At 45.2% G+C, this 27,314-nt stretch overlaps 12 protein-coding genes across 12 annotated transcripts; 5 read left to right on the top strand and 7 right to left on the bottom strand.

Annotated features, from left to right (window-relative positions):
* Positions 1-436: 436 nt before the first annotated feature.
* On the top strand, positions 437-2,225 carry GGI43DRAFT_304574 (Zn(II)2Cys6 transcription factor domain-containing protein). Its single transcript, XM_083201593.1, has 2 exons — positions 437-738; positions 824-2,225. The coding sequence occupies exons 1-2, from the start codon at positions 505-507 to the stop codon at positions 2,033-2,035; spliced, it is 1,446 nt and encodes a 481-aa protein (XP_083055099.1). The 5' UTR covers positions 437-504; the 3' UTR covers positions 2,036-2,225.
* GGI43DRAFT_432461 (uncharacterized protein) lies at positions 2,224-3,559 on the bottom strand (the record flags this gene model as incomplete). Its single annotated transcript, XM_083209580.1, has 3 exons — positions 2,224-3,086; positions 3,156-3,157; positions 3,269-3,559. 3 exons carry the CDS (start codon positions 3,557-3,559, stop codon positions 2,498-2,500), a joined length of 882 nt encoding a protein of 293 aa, XP_083055098.1. The 3' UTR covers positions 2,224-2,497.
* A 510-nt stretch (positions 3,560-4,069) lies between these two features.
* Positions 4,070-5,405, top strand: GGI43DRAFT_388975 (alpha-1,3-mannosyltransferase CMT1; the record flags this gene model as incomplete). The annotated part of the gene is made up of 2 exons (XM_083204136.1): positions 4,070-4,217; positions 4,297-5,405. 2 exons carry the CDS (start codon positions 4,070-4,072, stop codon positions 5,403-5,405), a joined length of 1,257 nt encoding a protein of 418 aa, XP_083055097.1.
* Positions 5,406-6,150: 745 nt separating this feature from the next.
* On the bottom strand, positions 6,151-7,982 carry GGI43DRAFT_304554 (uncharacterized protein). Its single transcript, XM_083201592.1, has one exon. It carries the CDS (start codon positions 7,747-7,749, stop codon positions 6,199-6,201), a length of 1,551 nt encoding a protein of 516 aa, XP_083055096.1. The 5' UTR covers positions 7,750-7,982; the 3' UTR covers positions 6,151-6,198.
* GGI43DRAFT_304545 (uncharacterized protein) lies at positions 7,928-8,801 on the bottom strand. Its single transcript, XM_083201591.1, has 2 exons — positions 8,294-8,801; positions 7,928-8,228 (listed from the first exon to the last, which is right to left on the bottom strand). The coding sequence occupies exons 1-2, from the start codon at positions 8,463-8,465 to the stop codon at positions 8,107-8,109; spliced, it is 294 nt and encodes a 97-aa protein (XP_083055095.1). The 5' UTR covers positions 8,466-8,801; the 3' UTR covers positions 7,928-8,106.
* Positions 8,802-8,834: 33 nt separating this feature from the next.
* GGI43DRAFT_419175 (Zn(II)2Cys6 transcription factor domain-containing protein) lies at positions 8,835-10,610 on the bottom strand. The gene is made up of 5 exons (XM_083207639.1): positions 10,295-10,610; positions 9,952-10,239; positions 9,673-9,900; positions 9,588-9,624; positions 8,835-9,531 (listed from the first exon to the last, which is right to left on the bottom strand). Exons 1-5 carry the CDS (start codon positions 10,399-10,401, stop codon positions 8,893-8,895), a joined length of 1,299 nt encoding a protein of 432 aa, XP_083055094.1. The 5' UTR covers positions 10,402-10,610; the 3' UTR covers positions 8,835-8,892.
* A 792-nt stretch (positions 10,611-11,402) lies between these two features.
* On the top strand, positions 11,403-16,177 carry GGI43DRAFT_419173 (P-loop containing nucleoside triphosphate hydrolase protein). Its single transcript, XM_083207638.1, has 7 exons — positions 11,403-11,978; positions 12,064-12,448; positions 12,518-12,735; positions 12,810-14,133; positions 14,205-14,517; positions 14,628-15,601; positions 15,715-16,177. Exons 1-7 carry the CDS (start codon positions 11,685-11,687, stop codon positions 15,990-15,992), a joined length of 3,786 nt encoding a protein of 1,261 aa, XP_083055093.1. The 5' UTR covers positions 11,403-11,684; the 3' UTR covers positions 15,993-16,177.
* A 332-nt stretch (positions 16,178-16,509) lies between these two features.
* On the bottom strand, positions 16,510-18,282 carry GGI43DRAFT_419171 (Nitroalkane oxidase in complex with Spermine, A competitive inhibitor). Its single transcript, XM_083207637.1, has 3 exons — positions 17,583-18,282; positions 16,888-17,513; positions 16,510-16,804 (listed from the first exon to the last, which is right to left on the bottom strand). The coding sequence occupies exons 1-3, from the start codon at positions 18,081-18,083 to the stop codon at positions 16,651-16,653; spliced, it is 1,281 nt and encodes a 426-aa protein (XP_083055092.1). The 5' UTR covers positions 18,084-18,282; the 3' UTR covers positions 16,510-16,650.
* A 1,445-nt stretch (positions 18,283-19,727) lies between these two features.
* Positions 19,728-21,120, bottom strand: GGI43DRAFT_426657 (glutamine synthetase; the record flags this gene model as incomplete). The annotated part of the gene is made up of 6 exons (XM_083208695.1): positions 19,728-20,167; positions 20,248-20,334; positions 20,392-20,474; positions 20,530-20,795; positions 20,944-21,036; positions 21,091-21,120. The coding sequence occupies 6 exons, from the start codon at positions 21,118-21,120 to the stop codon at positions 19,728-19,730; spliced, it is 999 nt and encodes a 332-aa protein (XP_083055091.1).
* Positions 21,121-22,274: 1,154 nt separating this feature from the next.
* On the bottom strand, positions 22,275-22,981 carry GGI43DRAFT_426656 (bZIP transcription factor; the record flags this gene model as incomplete). The annotated part of the gene is made up of 3 exons (XM_083208694.1): positions 22,275-22,719; positions 22,775-22,896; positions 22,964-22,981. 3 exons carry the CDS (start codon positions 22,979-22,981, stop codon positions 22,275-22,277), a joined length of 585 nt encoding a protein of 194 aa, XP_083055090.1.
* Positions 22,982-23,645: 664 nt separating this feature from the next.
* GGI43DRAFT_432453 (PLP-dependent cysteine synthase family protein) lies at positions 23,646-24,664 on the top strand (the record flags this gene model as incomplete). The annotated part of the gene is made up of 1 exon (XM_083209579.1): positions 23,646-24,664. One exon carries the CDS (start codon positions 23,646-23,648, stop codon positions 24,588-24,590), a length of 945 nt encoding a protein of 314 aa, XP_083055089.1. The 3' UTR covers positions 24,591-24,664.
* A 629-nt stretch (positions 24,665-25,293) lies between these two features.
* Positions 25,294-26,622, top strand: GGI43DRAFT_388967 (FAD-dependent oxidoreductase; the record flags this gene model as incomplete). Its single annotated transcript, XM_083204135.1, has 5 exons — positions 25,294-25,358; positions 25,429-25,548; positions 25,612-25,810; positions 25,866-26,266; positions 26,316-26,622. The coding sequence occupies 5 exons, from the start codon at positions 25,294-25,296 to the stop codon at positions 26,620-26,622; spliced, it is 1,092 nt and encodes a 363-aa protein (XP_083055088.1).
* Positions 26,623-27,314: the final 692 nt, after the last annotated feature.

Genomic DNA, 27,314 nt, shown 5'->3' with positions numbered 1-27,314 from the left:
TCTAAGTTACTTGTGAATGTACAATATACCGGAAATGGCATACATACGTAGTAGGAGCCAGAATTTTCCGAGACAATATCCGATATTTTCGGTGTTTTCCGGACATAGTCACTGCTCTTGGAAAAGGTTCCAACATCTTTGCAAAACAATCATCTTGTTCGCTTGTGACTCGTTCAACTTTTTGGATCAAACGAGCTATGCGAATTAACAAGGATAGTCATGACGGATCAAGAGCTGGTCCGGACACGTTCTCGGCAAGTTACTTCAACGTCCGAGTCGGGGCTTTAAGATCGCCCCATAATTACCGGGGCCCACCTGGTTCCCGCATGCCAGATCGGGCTCGTTTAGTCCTATGTGGTTTAGTGTCCGAACTGTTGGATGCCTGGCCCGGTGTAGTGCCTTGATATCCCGACCACCGCGTTCGCAAACACGACGGACTGCGCGTAAATCTGCATTTGCAATACCTTGAGTCACCCAAAAGGTCCTGTGATGTAATTTATTGCGATGGAACCGGCGTCAACGTACAGCATCCCTTCGTCTGGCTCATCATCCCATGACGCACAGAAGAGGAGCCCTGCGCCGCTGTCCGACTACACCAATGTCTTCGTTGTGACCCCTAGTTCAGAACAAGCGTTATGCAAGATCCCAACCAACTTAGTAGTGGACCCATTTAGGCAAAAGAGGCTGCATCACAAATCCAAGCGTGGATGCCTCCAGTGCAGGAAGCGACGAGTAAAGGTTAGTCTATCGTCTATTGGCTTTCAAGCTTCACCGCTTATATCGACCCTGGTCTGCGAATGCTAACCTCTAGGAATCATACAAGTGTGACGAAAAAATTCCAGAATGCTCGGCGTGCATCCGCCGACAAGAGTCTTGTAGCTTTAGGCCTGTGAGCCGTAGGAGAGAGATTGAGAGACACCGAGAGAGCCTTGACCGGGTGCCCCCAAGTGTCTCGCAACAATACGGGCTGGCACTAGATGAAGTAGATGAAGCCGTGAATTTGCTACAAATGAAGCTCTTTCACCACTTCCAACATAAGACGGTCCCCACACTTCTCTTTGGCTCGGAAGCCTGGGACAATGCTCTGCAATTATCATTTAGCTTCCCCTCACTGATGCACGCCTTGCTATGTGAGTCGGCGAGGCACCTGTCGTTCCAATTTCCTGATGAGCAAAGGTACGCCACAGCAGCAACCACTCATTTGACAAGGACATTAAACCTCTACCGAAACAATCTTTCTGGCAAATTCACGCCGTCCAATGTCGATGCATTCATGATTACGACTATATTGTTAGTCATGGAGATGTGGTCCAATGTCGAATTTGCGGTGCTTGAGCCTGACGGGACCATGTCGTATGATCCCCTCAAAGACCACCTCTTCCAACACAGCCTAGGTATTCTGCACGTATTCCTGAGTTGTGTTCCCCTTTCCTTGCATAAGCCATCGCCATTGCTGCCACACATCAAGTACAGCTCTCGGATTGTCCTGGTCAACGCTGCAAAGCTAAGTGAAGAGTCATTTGAGAATTTCAGGCGGTTCTTTTCATACGACCGCCCTATCAGCTCTTCTCTCCTTTCCTTTCCCCTACCCTTTATTCGCAATTCCGACTTTGCCCCAGAAAGATTGTTGGCCGTGGAGATTCCAAAATTGGCAGAAATAAGTCCTTCCGCCTCCAAAGAAGCAGGCTACTCTTTGAAAGGCTATTACGGCGTTGTGGATCGCCTTTGTCTCATACTGTCCTTCCTATCGGAGGCACAAGACGGGGAATACGAGGGCCTGAGCCCCGAATTGACAAAAAACCTTTCTCGATATCTCATCATCTTCCCTCTTCTGTGTGACCAGCAGTTCATCTCGATGGTGAGACATGGAGACCTTCACGCAATGGTCTTACTGTACCACTTTTACCGCGCTGTAAGGATTCTTGTTCCTTCAACAGAGCATTGGTGGGCACAAAATAGGGCTAGCTTGGCAGAGACAGTAATAGAGAGATGGATACTACGGGAGTGTGCTAGAAATGGGACGTCAGCTGAATAGTCACAGCTGTGCGTAATATTGAAGCTCTTCTAAGAGCTATTGACATACTTGTATTAATATTAAGTACCGGTACCACTCCTTACACCATATTGAAGATGTGGTAAGAATGATATGTAATTATAATATAGAAGCATTTGTCCCCTCCATTGTATCTAAGGTATTCTTGAATGTAAGAGAGCACGGTTATAGGGTCGACTTATCAGCTCAATAGAAGCATGTAAGGCGTGCAATTGGAATAAAAAAACGAGTTTCGCTATTTACTTTCTAAAAATTATGCTGCCCTAATTGAGAAGCTGTACATGTCGTGAAATATCTTTGATCGTATCATCCTATTACTTCCACCCCCGATGTCCCCGTCTATAGCATTGCGCATTCAGTCCCGTATCAAACGCGACGTGTCTGATCCATTTTCAAGTAGCTTCACATAAATTTTGACTTTTAAAAAATTGGCGTTTGGGAATATTAGCTGGGTAGTTCTATGGGATGATCAGGAGTTCTGTCGTATGATGAGCCTGGCAATTCTCTAGGTCCCCAGCCACCCGTGAAACGATGCTTGGTTTTGGGACCGAGATCATACCAAGACTGATGAGTATTTCTTTGTGCGCCCTTCATCAGCGTCTGGCGGCGACGTGATCGATTCCTCCGCAAAAAGAAGACGGACGCAATACCGGATAGACATAGCAGAGCAATGCCACCAATAACGCCACCAATGATTGCTCTAGTGTTGTTCGTAGAAGAGCCACTACTAATGGTGCTGCCACTGCTACCATTGGTTTCTTTTGCAGGCGCGTCGGTTGTTGAAGCCGTTGCTGGCCCTGATGTGTTACCAGGCGATGCATCTGTTGACTTGGATGACGATGAAACCACACTCGTAGTCGTCTGTTTTGCAGTCATCTTTGTCGAAGATGACTGTGTGGTGGTAGAACTAGAATCCGACGTGGGAGAAATAAGATAATGGTCCGTCTTGGGACTGCCACCACAGGCAATATAAGAGTATGTTTGATCAACTCCAAATGTCAGGAGGGCGGTAGAGCAGAATTGTTTCGATCCACTACAGAGCCAAGTCATTAACAATCGTTATAACCCAAAGAAAATCCGTATCTGTCTACGGGAATATGACACCTACCAAGTAAATGTAGTTAACTGGGTGCTATCAGTTTGGCCGCACCCACTCGAGCATGATCCTTAGTCAATACAAGCTCCAGCCAAGCCGCAGTCAGTAGCTGCTATAACAGTAACCGGACAGAAACCCCAAAGGCCATTCATGGTGTCGACTCGACAGTCGAATCCAGGATTAGCAGTACGCATCTTCTTAAGGTCACCATTTTGAAATCCACAAGTAGACATTTCTGTCTGGATATCAGCCCGTTTATCGAATTCTGTTCCATTACGTTGAGGTAGCCTTGCAGCGGGAGTGGGTAGAGGAATACCAAGATTCCTTGCCCTGACAATGCTCAATTGTGATAATGATAATAAAAGGAAAACGGCGAGTATTCTCGTCATATAAGCAGTAATGACTGTCATGTCTCATGCACCTGGCATGTGCTATGAAGATTATGGCCGATCTGCAAGAAAAAGTGGAAGCGAAAAACGATGAGACAGAGGGAATAAACGCATCGCTCCATGACCAGGCGGCCCCCTTCGCGCAGCCGTGCATATAGCATCTTGTCGGAAACCCAGAAATAACCAAAATATCTCAGGTTTCAGGGCACAGGCAGAACAAGGCTGAGTTTTCATAAGGCTGTTGGTTCCAGGTTTAACCCTGGCGGTTATTCGATCGTCAACAGTGGCAATTGTTGCCCCACGACGGCTCGGCACCAGCCGTGTGGGCGCTTCGCATCATCGCCTGGTCCGCAATTCTGGTCAGCTAGACCAGTGGCAAGATGACGCCAGTGTAACCAACGACCAACAACCACCAGCGGGCGGCTACACAGGCCCCTTAATATAGCTTTCACATCCTCTTTCTGTGCTTCACAATGTCGCCAAAAACGCGCTGATTAGCCCCAATATGCTGCATACTCGTCGACTGTCAAGATGCGTAGGAGATTGTTGGCGCTGGCAGCTCCTCTGATCGTGGGCTTCATTGTCGCGACAACTTTGTTTATGGGGAGAGATCGATTTGTGCGGCCTTTGTTTCGACATGACGCTGATAATAAAAGACCACTGAAGCCTGTTGTCGATGGTTGGTATTCTCCTCTTGACCCTCGATGTCTCTTTTCGCAAACACAATTAGTCTTTGCTAACCTTGTCAATTCTCCCAGGTGCCATCTTGCCGGCTGCCAACATCACCCAGTATCTTGATGCGATCCTGACAACACAGCCTTCAACGTTACCAAACCTAAGATGCCCTGCGCTCAATAGCACTACGCGATATAGCGCGCTCAAGAGCAAAGGCTCCTCCGACCCATCCATACAATACTTCTTCGCTCTCAACCTGCGACAAAACCTGCCTTTGTTACCCCGGCTAATAGGCAGCATTGTCGAGGCGATTCGTTTTCTCGGCCCGACGCAATGCATACTGTCCATAGTGGAAGGCAACTCTCCAGACGGTACTGCCGATGTACTTGCTGCTCTCCGCCCAACACTTGAGAACATGGGAGTCGCATATTATTTTGAGTCATCTACAATCGATCCGAGCAAAAACAACCGCGTGGGGCGCCTTGCACAGCTTCGAAACAAGGCATTGGCGCCGCTCCTGGACTTGGATGACAAGGTGACAAGTAATACCACTGTCATTTTCCTTAACGATGTATCCGCATGTTCCGAGGACATCCTCGAGCTTGTCCATCAAAAAAGAGCTCTTGGTGCTGATATGACATGCGCCATGGACTGGACATATGCCGGCGAACACCCCACCTTTTACGATGTGTGGATTGGCCGCACAATCAATGGCGATTCCTTCTTCGAAATCCCCCCGGACGGGAATTGGGACTCGGCATGGAATCTCTTCTGGAACGCTGATGAGACTCGAGATCGCTTCTCCAGGCAACGTCCCTTTCAAGTGTTTTCATGTTGGAACGGCGCTACAGCATTCACAGCCCAGCCAATTCTGGAAAAGACTATAGAATTCAGGGCCGCGAATGAGTCTGCCGGTGAGTGTAGACAAGGCGAGCCGCAATTATTCTGCAAAGATCTCTGGTTCAAGGGCTACCGCAAAATCGCCGTTGTTCCCTCAGTGAACCTCGAGTATTCTGTGGAAAAGGCAAAGAAGATTAAGGAATCCAAGGGGTATACGTCTGACTTGGTGTCGAAGCAAGATCCTGCAGACGATAAAATAGACTGGCGGCTTGATCCCCCAGACATGGTAAGGTGCATGCCTACTTGGGCGAACCAGTATTGGCAGTCGTGGAATGAGACTTTAAAGCCTTAGGGGCAGCCCGCCTGCGTAATTATTATTTTCCAGTCTCTTTTCTGGCGTTTTAGCGTGTGCCAATGTAAAGGGGCAAAAGAGGCGGTAATTTGGATATAAATTAAATAGCATTGTATATGAAGAATAGATAATAAATACGGTGATATGCATAGCCCTTACCTATTACCCGTGAAGATACACTATCGAAATAACATATTGAAGCTTTACCTGCGTTTGACTTATTAGGACAGAACTGGTACTGAGTGCAACATTTCCACGCATTTTATGCCCAGCGATGAACGGGTTCGAACTCCTTCGTATATTTCGTATACTTCATATCTCTATTGGTTACTAGGAATTAATTTGTCTCATACTAAATTTATAATATGATTACTATTTATTGCAGACTAAGTGAAGAATCAACTCATCGTATACTAAGTTAAGTATACAGCTGATAAAAATGTGGAGTATTCGATATCTTTACCAGCTGTAAAGGATTGTTGTGATCAATTGAAATCGAGTCGCGCGAAGTCGCCTAGGAAAGCTATCGCTGCATATACATGGATTTCATTGAAAGACAACGTGTATTAGAGAATTGTGAGAACGAAATCGCCAGATCCCACATGCTGTGTAAAATCGAGGGATTTTCATCGCTAGATCTGGGCTATGTAGTAGCCACCGACTCCAAGAATACATATAGGCTGGCTATCATGAAGTAATTAAAAAAAAATGTTCTAGGTGAAGTAGGGGGAAGTGCGATCTAATTTTCAGTTTTTGATATTTTGGGAATTCGCTTGAAACAATCCAATAAAGTCTAAAATTCTCGCAATTTGCCATCTTTAAGAAATCTCTCTAATGTTTCCGACTCCAGGCACAATGAGATGTCCAGGCCACCATCGAGCGTTCCGCTATCCATCACACACAACAGACCATCCATGGCGACCATAATGGCATGCACATAGCGTGGGCGCAAACCCCTTCCCACAAAGTCAATATCATAAACCCCAAGCCGGGCCCACGAAGTAACAAGAGTGTGCTTCCTGCCAAGAAATGCTCTCCAAAGACGCTGAGGCGCGACTTCATGTGCTTCTGCATGCAGTACAGCCGCTACAGCCTCAGGTGTAAACCGATCAAGGCATGTGCGGATCTCTGAGGCTATAGATCCAATTTTGGTGTCTGAAGCCGCGACGTTGCGAATAGGAGTGCTGATATGTGTGAGCACCAGAGGTGAACCGACAAAGGTATCTGGGAGGGTCGGTGAAACTCGAGGGCGGATTCCTAGGGTAAAGTCCAAGAAGACTTCATCGTCGCTCTTCATTAATGGTAAGCGAGCCCGGTTGATACCTGCCCAAACATGAGCTAGCAAAGCATCGAGGCGCGAAATCCTTGCCGTGGTCCCAGTGGCTGACTTTTTCAGTCGGCCCAGCTCGTCTTCTGTAAAGCGAATGATACTAGTGGTAACAGGATTAGAAAGATGCCAACTCTCCCACGGAGGTGGGTACGCAGGCGACATCATAGCCCTTTGTAATAGCGCAGCATCTTTCGGCTTGGAGTTTATTGTTGACTGGCTAAGCGTTGCCGGATGTCCGGCAGTGGTATCCCACCAGTCATGCCGGTGCATAGGAAGAGAGCGGGCCTTTAACACTAGTTCTGGATCGCCATCAGGAGCATCTATATCACCGGCGGCCCTGGAATCTAGCAAGCTGGGCTCAAAGACAGGGTATGCCAGATCTTTGGTCAGGTCCTGCTTCGTAAGCTCATCACGGCAGATTGACGCCCATCGACGCATGAAAATCACAAGAGCATGGGCATCAGCTAGCGGATGTGCCATCTTTACAGCTACAGCGAAGCCACCGTTGCCTAGAAGAGTGACCTGCACAATCATACTCGGAAGGCCTTGGAATGTCTCGAGATCATGTAGAGCCAGGCTTGTTGATGACGCCATGAGATCTGATTGAGGAAAGCTCCCTATCCACAATTCATTGGAAACACGTTTGGTGGGTTCCGGAGCCACTGATTCCGGGGAAGAGTTCAGTTGAACGACATTCCATTCCACACCCGGATCTGAATCTAGGCCGTAGGTAATCATCGGCCGATGGAAACGCTCCCTGTGGGAGCCGTTCTCGCGGACTGGCGCCCAATGAAGCTGTCCCGCCCATTGTGGGAAAGCTTCTAGTGTCTTGATGAAGGAGGTTTTGAGGTATCCAACCATGTCAGCTGGTTCGTCATGGTCGAAGATCCAGATGGCTCCTGTAGAAGCGAATCGAGCGACTGTAGCGTCAAGAATAGACAATACGGTTGAGATTGCCGATTGTGGCCGGGAAGGCGGGTGCAGTCGGCTTGTTTCTAAAGTTTTTGCATCCATAATCCGTATTTAAGAAGTTTTTAGCTATTTTCCTGGCTCTCTTCATCAAACATTCAGTATGGTAACTGGGTTCAATTATCCTTTTATGCGGGCGAGTTGTACAGTACGTATTTCTGGGAAATCGCACGGTTTCCGCCCCTGCCCTAAAGGGTATGGTACATGTAATCTTATCGCTGGCCGGTTGAGTCATACCGTGTTGAATTGATGCAGGAACATTTGATCCAAGACCTCGAAAATGGCCATTCTCTCTATTGGTCTGACCCATAATTTGTGAAATATCTCAAATAACGCAAGCCCTATGCAATGGAGTGTGTGCGATTGCATAGTGGTGTGGCTAAAGTGCTCATCTCATTGATCTCACGTATTAGCGGAAGATGAAGTGTTTTTACTGTCGCCAGAAAAATTGTCCCGGGTGCCTTCTCTAGAATACGAGATGTTACTGTCGTCGAGGTTCTCATTTTTATCTTTCATTCTGTTACCTATAAGCTGTTTATATCAGCAAACTACATTAAGTTTGTTACATAGTCATTTCGTAATCACGCACGGTAATTTCTTTGAGCAATTCGGTTCTGAACTCTCCGGCGGACTGCAAGATCCGAAAGCTTTGTCCAATCTTCATCAGGACGAGCTAGTTTGCTAAAAGCACTGCAGGCCGCATGCGATTGATCTTGATCTGATGCAGGCTGATGGTCGCTCGCACCGTGTTCCCGAGACATGATACTTGGTTCAAAATTGCTGTTCAAGATTAACACCCAAAAAGGACGAACTTTCAAGTGTTATCACACGAAGGACTTTGGCGAGGGGGTTTATTGTTCCGAGGCCGGGCGCCACCCCCACAGTCGTCGGTTCAGGGTGTGAAGAAACAGCAGGACTGGCATCCAATAGTCAACTAGGTGATTCAAAACGGAAAGCCGAAAAGGAGTGGCTTCAATAATATTTACAATACACTAATAGCATGATTAAGCTAACAGAAAGTAATGAAAACGTTTCGAGTCTTAGCTGTAGCAGCATATATAATCGACCCATACATCTACTCCTTTAAAGCGAGCAACACAGTATAGGGTTATAACTCAAAGTAAAGCTTGTATAGCTAGTATCGTTTGTTTGTATTTAAATATTATAGGAAAACTGCATGTCTACATCTTAACCGTCTTTCAGGTATGGTCCAAGTAACTGGTACACCTCCACAGTCCGAAGCGGGAAATACATCATTTGATCGAAGCTATGGAATGCATGGCAAGCATCACATGTGAACCAAGATCCCCTTTCCATCTTTTTGCTAATCGCAAGGATACCTTTTAGGCGCATCGAGGCAAAGAAGGGATAGTCAATCTCAGGCAACGCCACGGCCAGAGTGACAACAACCGCATACATATGCGCCAGAAAAAGAAATAAGAGTGGATATCTATTGCTGACATCTATAAACGATGCAGCCGAGTTTTTTGTAAACCACGCCGTAAACGGGTAAATCAAGCGATACTGTTCCTTGGCTGGGATGTCCATTTGACATCGCTCGTGAGTAACTGTCAGGACATCTCGGAGCTGCCGAGTTACGGCTGCAATGCTTTGATTATTTTGGAAACATATGCTCAGTCTATTCATTGCATTTATACCTTCATTGAAGAGCTCTGTGGCAAAGGCGTCGCGGTTTCTACTGTCCCCAGTTCTATCCGGCTGGCGAGATGACGTAGCGCCTGTCTCTTCAGTCTTGTAACGGAGATCGTACTCAAATAGGCGATAGAATGCAGATTCTTTGGACCAAGCACGCATCTGGTATGCAGCCTACTAGATCATTAGATTTCTGAGTGATACACGGGCAAGGACTAGTGTAATCATACCTGAGAAATACAGTCTACAATTGCCATTAATGAACGGCTACAATTCAATTAGCGATGTAAATTAGGTTATACAAGTGCTACTCACCAATCTGGCATCTGATATGAACAACCCAGTGCCGTAACTAGAATTGCATCTGCATTGCTTCTCGAAAAAGATTGCATTGCCTGTCTAAGTCCACTCAGAGCAAGGGTGTGATAACGATAGGCGTCTACAGATGCCTCCTGTGATTTGGCTCGTATTGCAAGGCGCTCCGCAGAAGCTGCTGCTAGCATATGAGCCACAAAGCTGAATGTAGTTGCGAGCTGAAACATCCTATATGATTTGATCAGCATAAGGCTCAGCAATCTTAGCGATGAGACATACGTTCGAAATTCGCCCAACAAGAGACACATATCACTAGTGCCGCTGATATCAAGCACACTAACCGCTAAAGCTGTTTGGTAAAGATATCGCAATTCGGCCAGAGGCATAGTGTGCCAGCCCAGGGACGGAGCAATCTTCAATGTCGGAAATGGGGGCGTTCCAGTTTCTTTCCATTGTATACAAGATTGCTCAATGTTTGTGGGCCACCACAGGGGTTCGAGTGCATTAGAAGCCTCTGTATGTGGTCTGTGGTATTGACACTCTGATCCCGTAAGCAGACACTTGCGACTATAGAGTTGCATTAATAGATCTAATGTCTACACATTCAGAAGAGATAACCAACCATATTGGCCGAAACTCATCGCATTTAACACGCTTTCGTTTGCAGGTCTGGCACCCGTTTTTTGACTTTACATGGCTTCGTCGCATAACAGTCTTTATAGTTTCCATCGTATTTGTTTGATGCCGTCAGCTACTCTTTAAGGTGAGTCAGAAGCCTCGGCATAAGGGCTCGGATAGTGGCAGCTGCAATGCAGGCATGGCAAGTACAAAATCGAGTTTAGGCCGAAAAATTAAAATAGTAAATGACTTGAAGAGGTTATGGATAATCAGAAGGAAGATAGCAAGAAGAACGTAAAATTTATGAATACTGCGCAAATAGTTTACCCGACTTAGTAATACCTGCCAGCCATCTACATGAAATTCAGCCTCCAAAGCTGAAGTGCGAAGTACTGGTGAACTCATAGACATCCGAAGTTTACACGAATGCGAAATTGCTCCTCCCGGGTATTATTTATTTTCTTTGATTTTATTTGTACTCGACTCATACACAATGCCCTAGAGAGAAATATCTATCTATACTTAATTCTCATTCCGCTAGATGCTGTTTGAAATCTCCAAGATGCATTTAACTCCCTAAGGTCAATCTTTTGGTTACCATTTTATTCATGAAAAGATATTGAAGAGCTTGCTAATGTTGAGATTTGACATTAGAGCTTGACTAGTGTCCGATGTTGTTCAATAGATTTTAATTAAATCTTTTCATAAAGTCAAGAAATATGTGACTTTACCAATTCTTGATGCACAACAAGGCTCGGTAAGGGCTGTTTCGTGACATTATGATTGTGGTTATAAAAGTTGTCGTCCAGTTGGATCTTGGCAAATTTACTTTAGTATGAAAATTATTATAGACATCGCCGAATAGATACATGTAAACTCGAAAATTCTATGAAAGGCTTGGAATTACTGATATTGCACACTGCAGGATGAATATCTGTTGCATGTGATATTGATCATAGAATACATTTCAGATAGTACTGGGCCTAGGCGCTGCTAGGAAGGCGTCTAAGTGGCTGAGCCCTTAGGATTCGTGCCTTTATAGTGCAGAGTCGCTGTTCAGGGGCTACCCTGGCAGGTCCTTTTGTAGTGAACTCGCCCCGATTTTTAGGATCCAAATGCGGCCCACTCCGAGGATGTTCTTGCAGTTGGTCATGTTTAAGATAGACTTGGGTGCCAGTAGCACAAATTCATCTACACTTTGTAACCCTCTTTCTTTTGAAGCCTGCATTTAGCCATAGGCATCATTCCTCCTCAAACCCGGATCCCTAATATTCGGAGTCGAGCCTTTTTACCGGGTTCACCAAGCATCAGCTGTTAGCGCACTTTACCTGCTCTGACACCATCAATGCCATTAACTTCCTGTAAACACCAAGTTTTGGCACAAATCTCTCGTCATGGCGACGCATGGTGATGGCTTGGATCGCCAGAATCTTAGGCCCGACGACAGTGTCGCTACAGATCCGCTGTTTTATAGCATCTCTCCTGCCCAGCTATGGATCGGTCGGCTGGTATCCCGAGTATGCAATGCTAAAACTATGGAGGACGGATGGCTTCCCGTCTTTTCCTGTGCTTCGGCTCATTTACGCGCTGTAGCCGCACCTCTGTATGCGAAACGCCCAGCGGCGGCACTGAGATTCTTGCTGCAAAAGGAAACAGGAGGTATGCTCTTCTGTGGAGCCGTACTGGAGGTTTGTATAGTTTCACTTTGTTGATACCGGCTTGTGTAAGCCAACGTCCTGTTTGAAGAATCCGGATCGCTAACATTACAATTAGGCATTATCGGCCGTGGCCACCATGGGCTCGCCTCTACTACTCCATAAGCTCCTAGAGAGGCCCCATGATGCGTCACTTGCCTGGGGTCTAGTGATTGTGACATTGGCCGCCACAGTATTTGGTCGCGCAAAGGATCAATTATGCCGGGTTCATTATGCGTGGATGGAACTGATGCTTCGTGCGGCCATCTTCGAAAAGAGCATCAAGTTATGCCCCGAAGCTCGCGTTCAGTATCCCCCTGAACGCATAGTTAACATGAGCTCTGTTGATGCGGACAACTTGGCGTACTATATGCTGAAGGTTCATGACATATGGAGTGCGCCCTTGCAGATTATTGGTATTGCAGTCCTTACTGTTACCATTATGGGACCAGCTGCACTCTTTGGTAAGTCGTATCTCATTCTTCGTTGACGAACTTGCTGCTCGTAGATGACTAAAGGTTTTCTTCATTTAGGATTTGCACTTGTGCTTGTGATATTTATATCTCAGTCCTGGGCCAACAAAGGGACGCGAAGTGCCCAGAGAGTTTATATCTCGACTAACGACGGACGGCTGGGTGCTTTACGAGAACTTTTGTACGGCATCGGTGGTGTCAAGGCCCTTGGCTATGAAACGGTTTTTAGACAGCGGATTAGCCAGTTTCGGGACAAGCAGGCCGGAGCGCTGCGCAAGGTAAGTACTGATGTCTTTTGCTCCTTGGTTGCCATACTGGAGGCTAAAACGGAGCTGACGCACCCATCCCTTAGTATCTAATCCTTTCTTTCGGTTATTTCACAGCTGTTAACCAAGCTGTGAGTGGCTTTGCTGCTGGCGCGGCATTTCTAGCCTATTACCTCATGGGCCATCAGTTGACCGCCGCAGTCGTATTCCCGGCGTTAACATACTTTGGCATGTTATATCAACCTATAGCCAGCGCCTCTTTAGCCGTTACAAGACAGTTTGCCACTTGGCCGAGCTTTCGCAGGATACAAGGATTTCTAATAGCAGGCGAGTCAGAGTTGACTGAGGATACAAGTGGTGAACAACGGGGACTGGTCAGCTTTAAAGAAGCCTCCTTCTCGCATCCAATTTCTGATCCCAGCTCCCCATCAGGCATCGCTGGTCTCGAGGTAGGAAACCTAGACATCCCTTCTCGCCAACTGACAATTGTCGTGGGGCCTACTGGATCTGGAAAATCAACATTTTTGCGAGCTATTCTTGGGGATGTGACCAGAACGTCGGGATCATGTAGCGTTCAAGGGTCTGTGTCCTACTCAGCCCAGGACGCCTGGATTTTCTCCGGCACCTTGCAGGAAAACATTGTGTTTGCGACCCCTTTTGACGCTGCTCGCTACCATACCGTCATGAATGCATGTGGTTTGGATCAGGATTTCCCAGGAGACAACACATATATTGGCGAGTCGGGAAACAATCTCAGTGGCGGCCAGCGGGCGCGGATCGCGTTAGCCAGGGCCCTCTATTCGGAATCCGACATACTGCTGCTTGATGATCCTTTTGCCGCTGTCGATGCTAAAACACGAGTGTTGCTATTCGATACTATTCGAGCCCTAGAGAAAACTGTGATTCTAGTTACCTTGCATCAAGCTTTTATCCCCAGATGCGACAATGTCGTTGTAATCGAAGGTAGCAAGGTCACCTGGGCCGGCACCAGCAGCGACTTTGTAATTACGTCTGAACTTTGGGAGAAATATCTTCAAGTCGCCAATACACCCGAGAGTGATTCAAATTCCACTGATGAAAGCGAAGAGAATTCCGACTCTGATGATAAAAAGCTTCCTGAAGTAGCATTAGTCAGTGTGAACGAGTCGTCTTCTACAGACGAGGACGTTTTCGAAGAAGAAGATCGAGCCAAGGGTACCGTAAGTTTCGCCACACTGAAATTCTATGCTGCCTGTGCTGGCGGACTCATTGATATTTTATCAATCGGCATATTGGCTGCTCTCCTGACCGGCGCCAAGACAATGTCTTCGTACTGGTTCGTCTGGTGGATCGACGATGCATTTCATCTGCAAGGAAGCCAGTATCTTGGTGGATTTATAGGTTTGACGGTCTCACCAGGTTTCCTTGCGGGTAGGTAATGATGATACTAGTGTCTCTGGTCTCTCATATTCCTCGAATTACATAAACTAACTGGCTTTCAGCTCTTCTTGGCGTCGTGTTGGTCTTCTCAAGCCTGCGCGCGAGCCGCACCATCCACAGCACTATTGTAGACAACATTCTTAGCGCTCCGATTGCATATTTTTCTCGTCAACCTGTCGGTAGGATCCTGAACAGGTTCACACATGACGTTACATCGATGGATGCTCTTATTATGAATGCTGTTGATGGTCTTATAAACGCTGGAAGCGCATTGATTGCAGCCATTGCCCTTGTGGCAGCCGCTGCTCCCATCACTCTGGTTGCCGCCATTCCGTCTGTGCTGGTTGCCAGCTGGTATCAGTTACAATTTGCTGTGTATGTTCAATGTTTTCTCTATTTGCTACGATGTCGCGTCTTCCCAAAGCCTGGTAGTGGATGATTCAACCCATATCCATCTTCACCTTGCTAATATACATGTTTTGCAGTGTGTCAAGGGAAGTGCAACGATCGGCTTCTATCTTACATTCGCCGGTACTCAGCATCGTTAGTGAAGCACTTCGAGGCATGAACTCCATTCGGGCTTTCCGGGCAGGCGGCTTTATGAGCAGCAAACACGATCGAGCGCTTGATACTTACATGTCAGCCGTCATCTGTCGAAAATCCCTTGATACTTGGGTCACTTTTCGTGCCGAGTTATCAACGGTGCTGCTTCTTTTGGTTACTGCGATGCTGGTCGTATACACCGATGAAAACAGTAGCGTGGGCCTCTCGGGCACTCAGGCAGGCTTGGCTCTCAGCAATGCTACAGCCATTTCTCGCAGCATTTATCTATTCACCTGGGCCATTACTCAATTGCAGATCGAAATGAACTCAATCGAACGGTTAAAGACTTATTACGAAGGTATCCCGCACGAGTCGAACCACTCAAATGATGCAGCACCCAAACCTCCAGCTGAATTCGACTCAATCCAGTACAAAAACGTCTCGGTTATTTATAGAGGACGGCAGAACCCGGCCTTGGACAGTGTGAACTTAGAGCTACCCCGAGGTGAAAGGGTGGGTATCATTGGCCGAACAGGCAGTGGAAAGTCGACACTGATATCTACATTGGCACGACTCGTGGATGTAACCAGCGGCAACATTATGATAGGTGATGCCGACATCTCAGAATTGGACCCCTACAAGCTCAGAACTGAACTTGTGTGCACCCTATCGCAGCAGCCCTTATTGTTCAAGGGTACCATCCGCGAGAACTTGGACCCAGCTGGCCGCCATAGTAACGAGAAACTTCTTGAAGTACTGAGAACATGTCAGCTGAGTCCATCGCTGGTTGGTTCAACCGAAGATTTATCAAGGGAGCTTACATCTGAGGCATCGGATCTTTCGGCTGGACAACGCCAACTGCTTTGTGCAGCACGTGTGCTACTGATAGAGCCTCGCATTTTGCTAGTTGATGAAGGTGAGTTAATACCCCGAAATGCTCGGCTACTCTTTTGCGATCCTATCCCCACCCGTAATCATGAATAAACAGGCCATAGATATGTAAGACTGACATGATATTGGCTGTAATAGCTTCGGCAAACGTCGACTTCACCGCTGAAGCAGCCCTTCAAGAGGCCCTTGAAGCCTTACCTGTTGGGACGACCGTGGTGTCTGTTGCTCATCGTGCTGCCACCCTCTCATGGATGGACCGCATTATCACAGTGGATTCCGGGCGGATTGTTGAAGATGGCGCACCGGGGGACCTGCTATGCCAGCAAAATAGCTACTTTTATCAAGTCATTGCACGAGATGGAGAGGGAGCGATACGTTCTGCGTTGGCTGTGGCGCAGAAACACAATAGACCCTGACGTAATTCGTATTGCGGTAATCATTTCAAGAAAAGAGTGGAATTTATTCCGTATGATACGATTTATGATTACATATCTACCTACTAGACTATGCACATGAAAGACGCTTGGATTTAGGCTTCTGACTGTAGTTTAGTAACGTCTAATCGCAATTACATCAAAGCCCCCGCTTGCAATCGACCAACATCTTATGGGGAAATAGGTGGATGAAAGCGCTAGTTTGTGGCCTAATGTTGGCGTTCGCGCAACGAACTAGGCCACCAATTGTCTAACAGCACTTGCTTGCCTCAATATGGAGTCGAAACGCTAACATAAATCCTTCCCCACGATCCTGTCTATTGCAACCTCATATTCGCCACCCAAGGGTACCGCATACACAACTCAAGATTGTATTGCATAATGTGACAAAAGTACAGGGAGACAAACGCAGCAAGAAGTAGAGGAGAGGAGAGGGAACATATCCACTTTAGAAAATAGAATCACTCTGAGCAACAACGTTGAAGATACTTTTCTAACTCCACAACTTTAAGACTCGCAAGCTCCGCAACTGGCTCGGAGGCCATTACTTCAAGTTGTGATCTACCGATTTCTTTCAGTAGAGATTATAATTAAGCCTCCAAATCGTAGTCATGATACAATCTTATCCAAACATTTCCTTTCACCATAAACTTGCCCATGGCTGATAGTCTTCAGCCTGCATCAGCCGCTGGAGCTGCCTCCGTCGAACTCCAATATTACCTCCATCAAAAAGCGAGAACACCGCAGCATCGTTCAATAATCTGGGGAAATCCGAATCGGTTCGGTAAGATGTTCTATATGCGCATTAGCTCATAATTTATTTGAGGGACATATGACGTCGGAGAAATCGAAATGACTTCATTTTGGGGAAACTCACATTCCCACCAGCTGCATTGTGTCCCAGACAGCACCCACAGCCTGGTCACCACAGTATACCTTGACCTGCAAGCAGGCTTCATATCGGCTCCTGGCATCTCCAGTTCCTTTTTCTACCCCATCGAGGGCCTTCCAGACGAGCATGCGGGATGCATCAATCTTGAGCTTGGCGTTTATTAACAAATCAGCTGCGCTTTGTCTTTCTATAACAGGCACAGTGCCTCTGCGGCTATCTTCTCGGGCAAATTTAAGGGCTGCTTCGAAGGCTGCACGCATCGTCCCAACGGCCATAGCTCCTGACAGTGCAGCAGACATGCTAAATGCTTGCTCGATAACGGATGTGCCATTGCCCGGCGACAATACGTCTGTAACCGGAACCTTGAAGTTGGTGTACCTGGTTAGTGGGCCAGAGGCGGCGACATGACCCATAAGATTTGGCTCGTCAAGCTTTTGATATGCTCCAGGGTCGTTCTGAGCTACCGTATCTCGCGTAACTAGAAGAACAACAATATTTGACGCAGGATCATCCTGAGGATCTTGAGGTCCACCATCTTCAGAATACCGACAACAGAGACATGAGAGAGCTGCGCCCTTTCCATCCCAGCCAGCGCTATTAGTAGTCCACAACTGCATATAGTTAAAAACGATTAGCAAAAAATATGAACTTGGTTAATAGACGAGGTTGAACTTTCTTACTTTGTCTCCATTCACAATGTAATAGTCGCCTTCTTTTCTCACAGTAGTTTCTAGTCCTTTGCCACCCTTTTCAAGCCAGTTGGCGGTGCCGCCTGGTTCAGAATGGGTTAAACTAGCAAGCGGATCACCATCACAAGTGAGGAAAGGGGCAAGGTACTTCTTGTGCTGCTCTGGTGTGCCGCCTATAATCAGAGGCATTAACCCAAGCGCAGTGCCAAGTACATGCATCATGATGCTCGCATCGACTGCGTAGAGTTCTTCTGCAACAATTGCGCCATCTATGAACGATTCATTGCTTCCACCAAGTGCCGTTGGAATTTGGGCTTTCACAAAGCCTGCTTTCACAAGCTTTTGGTAAAATGGAAGGGTGGCTTGGAATCGAGATTCTTGGTCGTTGTATTGAGAATATATTGCTCTCGCAGGTGTAATAATTTCTCTGCCAATTCTAGCAGACTCCTCACGGAGAGCCTTTTGTCTATCAGTTAAACTGAAATCAATCATGTTAACGGTCAATGAAATAAACAGAAGTTGTCAATGTTGGTTCTAAATGGACAGAAGACGGAGCTAAAGTTCAAGAATAGAGCAACTTTGAACAATGAAAACATGAGAGTTAATCTCTGTTGCATGTAATATACAGAGCAACATAAGCTATTCTTAGCATATTGGGTATGAGTAATTAACTTCTAAAGGTGGGTTCCCCATTTTGAAATAGAATTGGATGGAGATGATTTAAGAGGGGTACTGATTCTAAATCCTGCCGTTTTGCGGCCGCTGTGCCCCGATACATAGACCATAGGATGCCGACTAACCGCAGAGTTCTGGGGCTTTTACACCACATTAAGCATAATTTGCAGGCACTTAGTACGGAAGATAGGATGTGTAATATATTACTTAACCTTTCAACTATAACAAACTAATTGTTTGTTTCGCTTACTTCAACTACAACGCTCTTTTGTTGGCGTTTTGTGCAACCATTTGGTTTCGGCGATAAGAGTCGGCTTTCTCGCCTATTCGTTTATCGGTTTCCACCATTTTTCTTCAATCCATATCTGACGCTAGGAAAGCAATGCTTCATTTAGGTAATTTTTGCGTGATTCTTTCTGTTAGTTACAGTCTAATTGAACACGATACCAGCTAAGCGATAAGCAACAACAGCAACTTCGTCTAGCATTACGTGGATCTTAACCGTTATTTTCCATTCAATGCAGCTGCAGTAATAGCAGGGTAAGTATATTCCTACGAACTGTCACGATAGGTTCACGTGCACATAGGAGCTTTCTTAATAAAAAGCTATAGCATGGGGTCTTGCATATTGAAGATTGCAGTCTTGTACCTCCCAAGAAACTATCACAATGATGTATCTCGGCGCTTCTCAGCGCTCCCCGCCCAAGAACGGAAAGCTTGAATTTGCCACTCATCGCCAACCACGCGACCGACAAAAGTGAGCCGGCTAGTCAGTAAGACAAATAAATGGACATACATTAGTGTAGGATGGTTATATCACACACAACAAAAGGCATTCGCATTGAGTAGCGTGTGATAGATAATGCCAGTCAGAGTTTAAGTATACAATGATCAGCTTTACCACTGCTTACAAACATTTGTATCCATGCAGCTACTGCAAGTAGCATGTGGTGGGGCTCACTACAAAAACGAATTGCATAACTATAGGCTGAAGGTTTAGTAGGAGCGAACTGGTTGTCCACTGGGTTGCCTCCTCAAGGGCTACTGAAGAATGATATATAATGAGGGGTCACATTACTAGAAACTAATTAAATTCTGCGTGAAACTTAGTGCTGACTTACCGGAAATGTTATCCTTTAATAGCAAGATGTGAGAACCTCCTTCCAAGACCTTTCCACCTACCCCTCTGAGCTATCCCGATCACAATGTAAATAAACTTGGGGACTCCTACTTCGACCTCCATTTGTTTTCAGTTTTTCCCCGTTTTCTTCAATCATGGAGCCGCATTGGGCTGAACTATATAGGTCATGATTATTATTGATGACTTACATTGTTCAACATACCTTGTTCTGCTGTACTACTAAAGCGAGACTGCTGAGAATACATGAATTTCAGTTCAAAAGGCTTATCGAGTATGCCAACAAAAAATTCTTAAACTATAGAAGAAAGCCAGATATAATGCTATGTCTTGCCAAACGTAGCAGTGATTAGGGCTTTGGTCACGCGATACGGATCTGCGTTTGACGCTGGCCGTCGATCCTCGAAGTAGCCACAACCTCTGGCTGCTGTTTCTCTGGGAATCCGAATAGACCTACTGCGGTCTGCAACGCCCCAGCTAAACATGTCGATGTGGCCTGTCTCATTTCGGCCAGTAAGACGCTTGTTGTTATCGTCGCCATATTCTTCGATACATTGCGAGTGATAGGATCCTATTCTCTCCATTGCTTCTTCGATATGTTTCATGCCGCCTAAAGCTCTCATTTCCTTGGTTGAAAAATTAGTGTGCAGGCCTTGACCATTCCAATCGCCTTCTACTGGTTTAGGGTGCCATGATAATTTGACTCCACGTTCTTCCGCTATCTTGGTGAGAAGAAATCGGGCTACCCGCAGATGATCACCCACTGCCAAATAATTAGCCATCACTGCAGGTTTGGTAGAGAGTGAGGTAGGTTCGATCAGACATAGTACATAGTATACTTACTTTCAATTCCTTCGCACGGCCCCACCTGAAACTCCCATTGTCCCAGCATGGCTTCGGCATTGGTACCGGAAATCTTCACACCCGCATCTGGTACCTGAATTTTAGCAATGGGATTGTGGCTTGATGAGACATGTAGATACTTACATAAACAAGCCTTGTAATGCGACTCGACAATATCACGCATGACTACCTTTCCATTCCCTACACCGCAATAGTACTCACCCTGCCTGGCAATTTATGTCAGCATCTCATGTGTATGAAATGTCACTTGGGAGAGCTCACGGCGCTGGGAATCCTCCAATTGGCCACCCTAAAGGTCGTCCATTGTTGCCAATGAGAGTGTATTCTTGTTCAAGTCCAAACCATGGCTCGTGCTCAGCGTAAGTATCCATTACCTTGGCGCAGTCGTGACGAAAATTGAACTTATTAGGTGTTCCATCGGCATTCCTACATTCCGCTAGAACAATGATGTTTGGTGACAGGCGGATAGGGTCAACGAATACAGCACAGGGGCGTAGATGTACGTCGGTGTTATTGATTGATGCTTGCTTGATGCTTGCTTAGTTGAAGACCCATCAAAATTCCAAATTGGAAGATTATCAGGTGTGTAGATTCCTTCGATTAGAGTCTATACGATTCACCATGAGTATAGTTACACAACTCAGCTTAAGAGAGTGGGATCAAGTTTAAACTTACTCTTGATTTTGAACGCGTCTCGCCAAATGCATCAATCCAGACATATTCTGCAATTATTTGTCCACGTTGATCGAGTTTCATATATTTTTCAGCCTATATTCCATTAGTATCCTAATTAGTCTAACGCCATGACATTCATATTCTTACTATATGATTTTTAGATGTCATTGTTTCCATGATCTCTTATGATGGTTCTATAATCTACACAGCAGGGCTAAACATGATAACATCATTAGAAGTCAGAAGGCTGTTGCTCTTTCTTACGAATACTTACATTTTTTTTTATTCGTTCGAATTCTTGCACTGGTAGAAATGTGCAATCCATTTTCAAGCAGGATTTCCTGTGCTTTTTGTACCTCAATGGGTTATTCCTTTCTGTACAGGATGAGTCATTGTACATTTGTTTCTGAAGATTAATATCAGTCAGTTGATTTAAGGATCCAGCTATTACAGCTTATTGACCCGAATATACTGATTAAAAATAAATATTTACGAATACCCAAAAGCTGTAAAGATAAGAGGCTGGCTGGTGACTGGTCAAGATATATCCGATTGTACCCGTAAGTGTCAGTGCGGCCCAGTTTTGTCTAGGTGGATTGGCCATTTGATAAGCGATCAATTACGTTACTCTACTAACATCGTATTTCGAAGACCGTAAGACCCAGATATAGCCGTGCCTAGTGTATATATGACTCTATTCAAAGTACTAAAATGAATGAATCGCACCCGAATAGTCTTATCTGAGAAAATGGCAATTATCCTCAGCCCCTTTAACAATGCGTTACGTGTGATGACTTCGTAAAATAATTACCATAAACAATTCACATAGCCTCGGCTAGTTTGTCTGAGTTGATTATTTGATAGCTTCTCTAACCAAGCAGATAATAATATTGCTCATCTAAGCTAGATATTAGAGCTAGGACTATAGTAGATTATGGTATTATCTGCAGACATAGCAATAAAGAAGCTAGTAACAGCCCTTACCTATTCTTCACTGTATTTTTAACTTAGCAAGTTAGCCAAGGACAGCAAACCCGTTGTAATGGCTGTAATTGTTCCGCAATTATATTTACAATAAAAAGGAACTCTCTATTTCTAGCCTACCGCCTCGCATTTATTTTCTCTGTTTTCCGAAACAACATTTAGCTTGAAAAACTGGTGAAGTGTTTCTACATGGTCAGAAAATGTCGAATTCGAATCTGTCCAATTTTTCTGGAATAAATAGCTTGAGAATTGGCAAGTGTTTGATGCATCGCAACACTGGCAACTTCCCACGTCAGTTGACGGGAACAGGCTGGCTGGCAACTCTCGTGGTGTATGTACCACATCTACTACGGGACTGTTAATTCTAATAAAATATGTAGTATAATGGGTAGAACCAAACCTGAACTCCGCTCTTCTGCTTGGAGAGGTGCATCGATGTCAATTGAAGAGAAGTCTAGTGGTCCGTCAAAATTATAATTATTATCATCAGTGCTCTCTGAGACACTCTCGGGTTGAGAGTCTGCATCTTGATTGGCGACAGAATCCTTGGATGGGTTGGAATTCAAAGCGCGAGATATCGAGCCGTTCAGTAGCTGAGTGTTGACAACAAATCGGGATAGTTGTGTCTGAACTTCGATAAGCTGCATTCGGAGATTACGATTCTCTTCTTCGAGCCTGGCAATTGTCTCGCTCTGGGGTTTATAGCTGGAGTTTAAGCGTTCTTGGAGTGTTTTGAGGTTTTCTGCGCGTCGTCGTCGAAACGCCTGCTGAGACAGGCGATTCCTAACTTTCCTATAGAGTCTATTGAGATAGAGTATTTAAGGCTTAGTTGGATAGGAGTACTCACTTTTTATCATTGTAGTCATTCTTGCTTTGACTATTCCCACCTTGAGATCCGCGAGAAGGCATGAGAATTGTACGGGTTTTCCCCCTCGTCTTTCGTATATCGAAGAGGTCAAGGATTTTAAACTCGGTAGTTTGTCAAATAACAATCTTATTTACAATTATCCACAATGTATTTAAAGCAGGCATTTACAATGACATAAAGATGCATCGGAATCTTTGGAAATTCCACTAATTTAGCCTCCAAGTCAAAGTCGGCTCAGCTTTCACCTAGAGTTCATGTCGATTAGTAGAGAAAAGTGGTCACTCATGGGATGGGGTTACCTTCGGCTAAGACTGGTTCTCCATAAAAACGTGTAAGATTTTAGTCTTTGATACGCTTGGCGTGGAACGAGCAATGGCCTTTTTACTCAGTGAAAGCTTCACTTCTCGGATGAAGATACAATTGAATGCTGCGGTGGAGTTGATGTCTAGTTGCGCTTCAGTAGTGTAAGCCTTTGTCTGATTGCCGTTGAGTGACAGGAGATCATTCCCTCAAGCGGGTCTTTCTGTGTGAGATTTTAGGCCTGTGCTAGTTTGTAGCCTATAATGTGGGCCGTAATTCATGTTCTATGTGGGAGAAGCGAGAATTGGTACGTGTAGCACATAATTTGTTATAGGAATATCAGTAACTGGCAAAGAAAAATTAATAGTGTGAGGAGCCTAAGTCAAATAAATTTCTCAACATTTGAGAGAAAAAAGCGGATATGATCTACCAGCACAGTTGATGAATGTATATAAATAGTTTTATCAACCTGTGTTTTGTTTTCAGTCGTACAAAACTGCATGTATTCCATTAAATTTTAAGAATAATTATTATTCAAACATAAAACACAATGTCTGCGACACCTCCAGCAGCCGTGAGCATTTTCGATGCAATTGGCAACACTCCTGTTATAAAATTAAACCACATTGTTCCCGATGGGTCCGCCGATGTCTATATCAAACTCGAATTCTTCAACCCAACAGGGTGCTATAAAGATCGGATGGCGCTGTCCATGATTGAACAAGCAGAACAACGTGGGGATTTACAGCCGGGTATGACGGTTGTGGAAGCTACTGGTGGCAGCACTGGATCTTCACTAGCATTTGTCTGCGCGCAGAAAGGCTACAATTTTGAAGTTGTATGCTCCAACGCCTTTTCAGTTGAGAAGCTGCGTTCTATCACTGCACTTGGGGCAAAACTCGACATTATAAATAGCCCTACTGGTAAAGTCACAGCCGGCCTTATGCCATCTATGATGCAGCGTGCCAAAGAAATGGGCGAAAAAGACGGATACTACTACACGAACCAATTTCACAACCGGGACGCTCTTATTGGATACGAAGGCATTGGCCATGAGCTAGTCAAACAATTTCCAAATGGCATTGATGCATTTTGCGGCGCTATTGGTACAGCTGGGATGGCTACGGGTGTTGGAAGAGTCTTCAGATCGAAATTGCCCTCTACAAAAATTGTCATCCTGGAGCCGGCCTCGGCGCCACACATCACCAAGGGCCAGACTGGACCACATAGCGTCGAAGGCATTGCCGTTGTAAGCCGCCCGCCTCATCTTGATGACGCCTTGTACGATGAAGCTCGTTCTTTTGAAGAAGACGAAGCTCGTGCCATGTGCCGCCTCCTCGCCAAAAAGGAAGGCTTGCTTGTTGGCACATCTACAGGGATCAACGTTGTCGCAGCCCTGGAGCTTGCAAAAGAATTGGGCGCCGGTAAAACAGTTGTTACCGTGGCGGTGGATACGGGTTTAAAATATTTGAACGGCAATCTATTTCAGGAGTAACCGAAACAGCGAATTGTCCTCTGCAGATACAATTAATTGTTATTTACTTGGAGCTAAATGAAGTAAGATTGTTGAGGCTTGTGACAAATTCACAACTTTTACATATGTGAATCAGGTCCTTCATTTCGTGATATTGGCATTCCCAGACTGATAACTCAGAAAGTACATGAGCACCAATATGTTCTTGCAGTAAAGATCGTGTACGGCACTACGTGTTTCTGTCATATGCCTGAGACTGCTAGAATGATAGATTTGCATATCGTTGCTTTTGGTAGACCAGTATTCTACATATATAATGCCAAATAAAGTTACAGAATGTGATACAATAACGATCTTGACTTGACACGCATATGTACACATATATACTCCGGTATTTCACACAAGAACATTGGCAAGTCTTGATTGAGAAGGTCATTATAACCAGAATACTATCCAATAGAATGAACAGTTCTCTAGTTTTCGTGTAAGAAATTAGTAACAAACCACGAAATTCGCACCAATCAATACCATCTATCACTGCCACCATTTGGTATTGTATTACTATTCATCTGACGCATTCAATCGTCGACGTTGTGATTGAGGTGTCAATCTACTACCTTGTGGAAGGTATATTGATCAGAAACATATAAAGAAACGATGTTCCCCAGCTCAACCCATGATTCTTATGCCAACAATATCACAATTATCACGTTCACTATACATAATGACACCCACAACTGTCCCTCAAGAAGAAATTCCACCCACTAATAGCAGCATTGTTATAGTAGGGTAAGTATGCCTTCATCTAATCTCAAAAATATTGCCTACGATATGTGTTTTGATTAATACAGGCAAACAGAGCAGGAATAATTGGCCTTGATGTTGCTTTTGCCCTTTCTGAGCGTGGACTTGGCCCTTCAATTACTCTTGTTGCGGAAAATCTAACAGGGGATAATGATCCCCTGTATACATCGCTATGGTAATGATGTTCTGACACTGAATCTGGGCCGATTATCAAACTTCTAACAATTCTATACGGTAGGGCGGGCTGTAACTATTCCGGAGTATCTGGCTTTTTGGAAGACCAGCTTCGGTGGGATAGGCAGGGCTATTTACATCTTGCCAAGTTAGCAACAGAGAGAGGTACCGAGGCGTACGTTGCCCGAACACCGAGTATCGAGTACTGGGACGAAGGTATCCCACCTAATAAGCTTGATGACATTAGAGAATACCTCGAAGACGTAAGTGAACATGTTAATGAATTCTACAATAACCGTATCACTGATTAGGATGCAGTTTATGATCCTCCCGGTGGAAAGCCTTCCTGCTGGCGTAAAATCCGGTATTTCTTTTACGACATTGACCGTCAATGCGCCTAAACATTTGGAATTCCTCGTCCAATTCTTGGAAAGTGTCGGTGTAAGGTTTGTCCGACAGAAACTTCCAAATATACAGGCTGCTTTCGGAAGCAAAGAAACAAGGTTGGTCTTTAATTGCACTGGCAATGCATCTCAAAAACTACCAGGTGTAGAAGATCTCAAATGCTACCCAACACGCGGACAGGTAGTCCATGTCAAGGCCCCGGGCGTCAATTACAACATCATGAGACATGGCAGAGACTACTTCACCCACGTTATTCCACGGCCAAGATCTGACGGTACTGTAATTTTGGGAGGCTCCAGGCATCCTGGTAGCAGGTAAATGAAAGGATTTCCCATGGAAGTATGCCTTTGCTTACAATGACAGTGATGTCAATTCCTACGCTGAGGAAACTACATCTATCCTCTTCCGTGCACGACAACAGTGCAAAGAGCTCGACCAGCAGCCATACGAAATACTTGATGCTTTTTCAGGGCTCCGTCCATCAAGACAGGGAGGCCCACGAATCGATTCTGAGGAGATAATTGTAAGTGATGTTAAGCGCCTTTTGGTCCACAACTATGGAGCAGATGGTACTGGATTCCAGGCCGGTTACGGTATGGCGATTGATGCCGTAAATAAAGCTCAGCATATTTTAAGCGAGATATTAGCTACTGCCAGTACCTGGCTATAGCAGAGTAGAATAACCGTTAATTGTAGGATGGGCGATGGCACGGCCATATTCTTCAACTTCATATATAATATGAAATTGCATAATTATCAGCACATACGACCATAGGTAGTGGAGAATTCGGGGTCCCGTCTGCTCCCCCATAGACAAGCCACTAACCGGCAGATTAGTAGTCAGGTGGGTGACCACTGGCGAACACCGGCTGTTGTATGTTTTTATTTTTGCCTTTTTTTCTCTTCTTTTTATTTTTCTCTTCTTTTTATGGGCGTCTGACCAGGTTTCTGCGCCTTGATAGCTACTGTCATGTCAATGGAATACGTGGGGTCGCTTATTAGCTTTACATATGCGATGCAACCACACCAATTGTAGCCAATTAGATAACTGATAGGTATAATCATATTATTGAATAGCTAGAACCAAAGGAAACATTAGTAAGAATGGAGGCGGCTAAATTTCAAGGTAAAGAATAATGCACAAATTGGTAGAGTATCATTGTTCTATTGGTAGATCAAATGTATCTTTATGACTGTCAACAGTTTACATAAAATGTCCCTTCAAACCCAACCATCAACTTCCAATAAACGCCAGGCCAAATGAGACGCCGTATTTAAGTGAACAGGCAAGCAACGATGCTAATCAGAAGCTTTTTACAAAAGTCTCGAGCAATTAACTGTTTCAGGGATCGTACGACGTTC

The sequence above is a fragment of the Trichoderma evansii genome (genome assembly GCF_050947405.1).
Source record: "Trichoderma evansii strain SZMC 28006 chromosome Unknown GGI43scaffold_46, whole genome shotgun sequence".
NCBI lineage: Eukaryota > Fungi > Ascomycota > Sordariomycetes > Hypocreales > Hypocreaceae > Trichoderma > Trichoderma evansii.
Note: the sequence above shows the minus strand (reverse complement) of the source record. Positions and strands in the feature narration are given on the sequence as shown.

Excerpts from the sequence above, each read along its gene's own strand:
- GGI43DRAFT_304574 (XM_083201593.1), top strand. The coding sequence starts at position 505 with ATGGAACCGGCGTCAACGTACAGCATCCCTTCGTCTGGCTCATCATCC. Across the intron at positions 739-823 it reads GCAGGAAGCGACGAGTAAAG|TGTGACGAAAAAATTCCAGA; the intron begins GTTAGTCTATCG and ends GAATCATACAAG.
- GGI43DRAFT_304554 (XM_083201592.1), bottom strand. The coding sequence starts at position 7,749 with ATGGATGCAAAAACTTTAGAAACAAGCCGACTGCACCCGCCTTCCCGG.
- GGI43DRAFT_304545 (XM_083201591.1), bottom strand. The coding sequence starts at position 8,465 with ATGTCTCGGGAACACGGTGCGAGCGACCATCAGCCTGCATCAGATCAA. Across the intron at positions 8,229-8,293 it reads AATTGCTCAAAGAAATTACC|GTAACAGAATGAAAGATAAA; the intron begins GTGCGTGATTAC and ends AACAGCTTATAG.
- GGI43DRAFT_419175 (XM_083207639.1), bottom strand. The coding sequence starts at position 10,401 with ATGGAAACTATAAAGACTGTTATGCGACGAAGCCATGTAAAGTCAAAA. Across the intron at positions 9,901-9,951 it reads TTGTTGGGCGAATTTCGAAC|GATGTTTCAGCTCGCAACTA; the intron begins GTATGTCTCATC and ends CAAATCATATAG. Across the intron at positions 9,532-9,587 it reads TTGTAGACTGTATTTCTCAG|GCTGCATACCAGATGCGTGC; the intron begins GTATGATTACAC and ends ATGATCTAGTAG.
- GGI43DRAFT_419173 (XM_083207638.1), top strand. The coding sequence starts at position 11,685 with ATGGCGACGCATGGTGATGGCTTGGATCGCCAGAATCTTAGGCCCGAC. Across the intron at positions 14,518-14,627 it reads TATCAGTTACAATTTGCTGT|TGTGTCAAGGGAAGTGCAAC; the intron begins GTATGTTCAATG and ends CATGTTTTGCAG. Across the intron at positions 15,602-15,714 it reads CATTTTGCTAGTTGATGAAG|CTTCGGCAAACGTCGACTTC; the intron begins GTGAGTTAATAC and ends TGGCTGTAATAG.
- GGI43DRAFT_419171 (XM_083207637.1), bottom strand. The coding sequence starts at position 18,083 with ATGATTGATTTCAGTTTAACTGATAGACAAAAGGCTCTCCGTGAGGAG. Across the intron at positions 17,514-17,582 it reads ACATTGTGAATGGAGACAAA|TTGTGGACTACTAATAGCGC; the intron begins GTAAGAAAGTTC and ends AACTATATGCAG. Across the intron at positions 16,805-16,887 it reads ACAATGCAGCTGGTGGGAAT|AACATCTTACCGAACCGATT; the intron begins GTGAGTTTCCCC and ends ATGCGCATATAG.